We start from the raw sequence: 4976 nt of genomic DNA, 5'->3' as shown, positions 1-4976 counted from the left end.
TCGCTAAAAGCTAAAGGTAGCAAAACACTAGCTAAAATTAGTAGAACAACTGCAAAAAGCTAAAAGTAGTAAAATGCTAGCTAACATTTAAAAACCATAGTTAAAAGCTAAATGCTAGCTAAAAATAGCAGAACATTCGCTAAAAGTTAAATGGCAAGCTAAAATGTAAAAGTAGCTTAAAAAGGTATAAACGGAGCCATTTTGATGAAGCAAAGAGAAAATGTTTTTGAAGGAACTGAACAAATCTCAGTGTGTATCTTAGAGGAAATAATTGTAAATTTCAAAATAAATATTTTGAAAAGTATAAAAGTTACAGTTATCTAAAGTTATAGCAGTCATCTTTGAAAGAAGCAGAACATGTTCAACGTGACAACTGCACGTCTGCTGAGTTTTACTCCACTCCAGCAGAAGTGGCCCGCAGAGTGGGCGGAGCTTGTTCATAATCTGTGGGTTTATTTAAGTGGGAAGCTCCTCCTACACGGCTTGCCTTCGCTTCTACCGGATCAGTCACCGGCGGATTATAAAGGAACAGACCAGTCTCTGCAGGTGCCCGTTTTATCCTCTATTTTAATTCACGCTTCACATATTTTACTCAGGAAAGGATGGGATTTTAAATATAACTAAGTAAAATGCCTTATGTAAATATACTTAAATAAAAATGTAAATTATATTAATTAATTTAAAAGTACAAAATGCACAAAATAAATAACAATGTTAAAGTCATGCAGGAAAATGAAATTTTCTACTTTCCACCGCTGTGTATTATTTTATTTATTGGGACCATCAATTGTTTTAGGCTAGCAGATTATTAATATTTATCATGGATTAAATTAAACAAACAAAAACAAACACTGACCTTTAAGATGCACGACTAAACGGACAACAAAGATTGATAACTTTAATAAAGAATGACGTTCGCTTCAAATGAAAAGTCTCATTTTTCAACCAAAACGTTTAATATTTAGAAATACTTTGGTAAATACAGCAGCACGCAGTGATTTTTAATTTTTAGATTTTTATTTTTTTACTTAATGCAGCGATGAAAAGGAGAAGAGGACTGAGGGAGTCTCACACAACTCGGTTCAAACGAACTAAACTAATCCATAAATAAACGAAATAATTATTTTTAAAATGTGCAAAAATATGGAATAAAACTCAATAAATTAATAAACAATTACTAACTACACGAATTTATATAAAATAATACAATAAATTAATAAAAACCAACAAAACTAAAAATTAAAAATAACTATAATTAAAATTACAAAACAAACTAATTAAGAATAACAAATAATAAAAAGGTGAAAAATAAAACTACGTAAAATAAAAAACTAAAAGATAAAAATAAAAACATGATTTAAACTAAAACATTTCAATAAATACATGAACATCAAAATCTTTATGACTTAAATCTAAACATGCAAAACTAGATGCGTTCATCATCATCATCATCATCATCATCATCATCATCATCATCAGAGGCACGAGGACTTTTTCACGAAGAATTCTGAACCCGAACTGAGTCCGGCTCGATGAGCTGAGCTGGACCCTGGAACCGGACCCGGGTCCGGATGAAGACCCGTCTCAGTTCTGCTGCCGGACTCAACAACTTTAAGTGAAATCTCAAAAACGATGAGATCTGTGGGGTCCAGATCCAGATCCAGGCTCTGGGTCCAGATCCAGATCCAGGCTCTGGGTCCAGATCCAGGCTCTAGGTCCGGGTTCTGGGTCCAGATTGACCCCTGATCCATGTTTGGACTTCCGGTTTATTATCCGGCCTTAATGGACCAGGATCCGAAGAGGAGCATCTGCAGCTTTGATTGTGCGGATGAGTCGCGCGTGTGCGTGCGTGTGCGTTTCGAAGGCCTGTGGACGTTAAAGACAAGTGGGCTGAACCAGGAGGGTCCGCCTGAAGCCCCCCCTCTCGTCAGCAGGCGGACTCTGCAGTTCTCCAGTCTCAGTCTGGTTCGGGAACTGTGACCCAGTAACAGGCTGACCCGGGACCGCTGCCTGATGGAGACCTGGGACAACCAGAACCACAGCTGAGGCTGGTTCCGACCCGAACGACCGGAACAGAAGAAGCATGTCTGAGGCGGGAAGCTGCTGGGGGCCCTCGGGGGCCCCAGAACCTGCTGTAGACCGGTGAGAGCTGCAGAAACCAGCAGCCCGTCCGAACCCAGCCGAACCTTCAGGATGCACAGATCTGCTCCGAGACACCGTTAGAGACTCGCTGTTGCACCCACAAGGATTTGTGTGTACGCGCGCGTGTGCGTGTGTTAGGATGAGTCTGGTCTCGCGTTTCCCTCACCCCCCCATCATGCACCCCCATGACTCCCACCGGTACTCCTTCCACCCTGCTGCCGGTACCGCTCGGTGCCACGAGGACCCCGGGGCTCCTCCATACTTCACGAGCTGGCTCATCGGTCACGCGGACGTGTCTCCCTCAGAGTACGAGCACGCGCCCGGGTTCAGCCCAGAGTACCACCCCCTCAGCGGCGGCGGGTCCTCCGGGGGTCTGGACCAGATCCACCATCACCACTTCGGCGCCGGAGGTCTGATTCCGGGCCCCGGGACCCTCTCTGTGAACGGAACCACCGTGAGCGTGCACCAGCAGCACGCGCACCCTCGGACCTTGAAGCGGAGACCCACGGCGAACCGGAAGGAGCGGCGGCGGACCCAAAGCATCAACTCGGCCTTCGCAGAACTCCGGGAGTGCATCCCGAACGTCCCGGCAGACACCAAGCTGTCCAAGATCAAGACCCTGAGGCTCGCCACCAGCTACATCTCCTACCTGATGGACATCCTGGACAGGGACGGCCAGCACGGGGACACCCAGGCCTTCAGGGCCGAGCTGAAGCGGACCGAGGTCCGGGAGGAGCGCAGGAAGAGAGACGCGGTAAGAACCCCCAGAACCGGAGCCGCCGTGCCTGCGGGTCTGGACCAGGCCGGTCCAAGTGCGGCACAACCACGCACCAGATGCAGAAATTACACCCACTCCATTAACACATTTGATTTCATCGATACATTAATATTCAATTAATAGATTCAAATGTCAAATGAAAGAAAACGTGAATAATAATTTAGATAAAATAAACAGAATGAAAACGAACAGATCCGGGATCAGCTCAGACAAGAAAACAAAATAAATGCTGACAGGATAAAAACACTTTCTGAACTCCTCACGACTCTTCTGGAGACCAAGTAAACATTAAAGATGAAAGAAGAACAAACAATAAACAAGATTCTTCTCTCAGAGCAACATCAACAAATAAACAAGTTCTCTTTCAAACAGAGAACAAAGAAACGATGTCCAGTTTATTTACAGCGCATTTACAAACAACAAGCAGCAACAAACAACTAAACACATTTTAAAACTTAAAAACAACAAATACAATAAACAAACCAAGAGAAAACAAAAACAAGAAAACAACCTGCAAAATCTGATAGAACTTGATTTAAATTTAAAAAAGGAGTCAATTATTAGGACGGGTCTAAAACCTGACACAACACAGAATCACACTTTAATCAACACTTTGTTTGTTTATTTATTTATCTGCCTAAGTCTATTAGTTGTTTACCTGCATTTATTTATTTACCTACTGACCTATCTATAATTTGTTATTTAATTACTCATTTACCTAGATTTATGTGTTTATTTATTTTTGTTTTAATTTTTTTATTTACCAACTTCTGTTTTGTTAGTTAGTTGTTAACATGCATTGTTTATTTATTTATTTACCTACTGACCTATAATTAGTTTTTTAATTATTCATTAGATTTATGTATTTATTTATGCATGCTTTAATTTTTTTTATTTACCTACTTCTATTTATTTATTCGGTTCATTTGTTTAAATGCATTTATTTATTTATTTATTTATTTATTTATTTATTTATTTATTTATTTATGTGTTTATTTGGTATCACAGGCTACGTATTAATCAAATGCGGAGTGTTTGTTGCTCTGCACTGTTAGCAAAATATCTAGTGAACTCCTGAATGTGTTTTAGTGAAACTCTTGGAAAGTAATGATCAGCATCTGAGTCAAGATGGCCGCCAGCTCACAAGCAGGACTTGGACTCGTCCGGTTCTCAGGCTCACTTGGACCGTGGCAGTAGCTGAGAGTTACTCCTAACACGCTACAGCAGCTTTACAGAACAACACGAGAGCGAGCAAAACTTTATTTTCACGATCGTTTCTCGGTTTGAGAAGATTTGAACGTAAAACTGTGGTTTGACGGCGGCGGGCGCTACGAAGGACAGAGCTTTAAAGAAAGAAAGAACAAAGTTCTGACTGGAGCGCAGAAACCAGTTCTCCCTCCTTCTTCATGGGAAGTGAAAGTGAAGAGCTCTGAGCTGCAGGCCCCCCCGTGGAGGTCAGGCCCCCCCCCCCCCCCGTGGAGGACAGGAGATGTCCCCCCTCGTGTCCATTTGGACGTTAAACTGCTCGTTGGGACGGAGTAGAGAGTGTGAGTCCTGCAGCTCTGAAACAGCAGAAACGTTTTCTACATGGTGGAGCTCAGAACTGAGCCGAGCTGAAACTAATCTGAGGCCGTCCTCAGACGTCTCGGAGCCGCAGAAGGCCCGGTTCTGACCCGTCTCGTTCAGCTGCTTTTCAATGATTTCCTCGATTTGGCTCAGTGATAATCCAGGCTTAGTCCAGATCCAGTGGCTCCACGTTCAGTCAGCCCAGGATTAGTTTGGCACCTCCGAGACTCTTTAGACCCGTTTCCACTGTCTTTATGGACCAGAACCTCTCTGATCCGGTTCTGTGTTAACATGTTTCTAAACTACGCATGAAAGCTTAATGCATGTATCGTCATCAGACAGTTCAAATATAACACACACACACACACACACACGTGATATGTTAGCATTTAGTTACAAATTTTTATTTGAGATCAATAAAAGTGTCACAGGGTCTGCAGCCGGTGGTTCAGGGGCCACACGTGGTTCAGGGGCCACACGTGGTTCAGGG

At 42.8% G+C, this 4976-nt stretch overlaps 1 protein-coding gene across 1 annotated transcript in view; it reads left to right on the top strand.

Moving 5' to 3' along the window:
* Positions 1-1965: 1965 nt before the first annotated feature.
* The window catches only part of hand2 (heart and neural crest derivatives expressed 2), a 10828-nt gene continuing 7817 nt past the window's right edge, over positions 1966-4976 (top strand). The window contains exon 1 of the mRNA XM_037690019.1: positions 1966-2896. Coding sequence (XP_037545947.1) covers positions 2282-2896 — 615 coding nt within the window. The 5' untranslated portion in view covers positions 1966-2281. The remainder of the gene's footprint in view (positions 2897-4976) is intronic.

Source organism: Nematolebias whitei, chromosome 16, assembly GCF_014905685.2.
Source record: "Nematolebias whitei isolate Nwh7 chromosome 16, NemWhi1, whole genome shotgun sequence".
NCBI classification, from domain to species: Eukaryota; Metazoa; Chordata; class Actinopteri; order Cyprinodontiformes; family Rivulidae; genus Nematolebias; species Nematolebias whitei.
The sequence above is the reverse complement of the archived record's forward strand: the minus strand, read 5'-3'. Positions and strand labels throughout refer to the sequence as shown.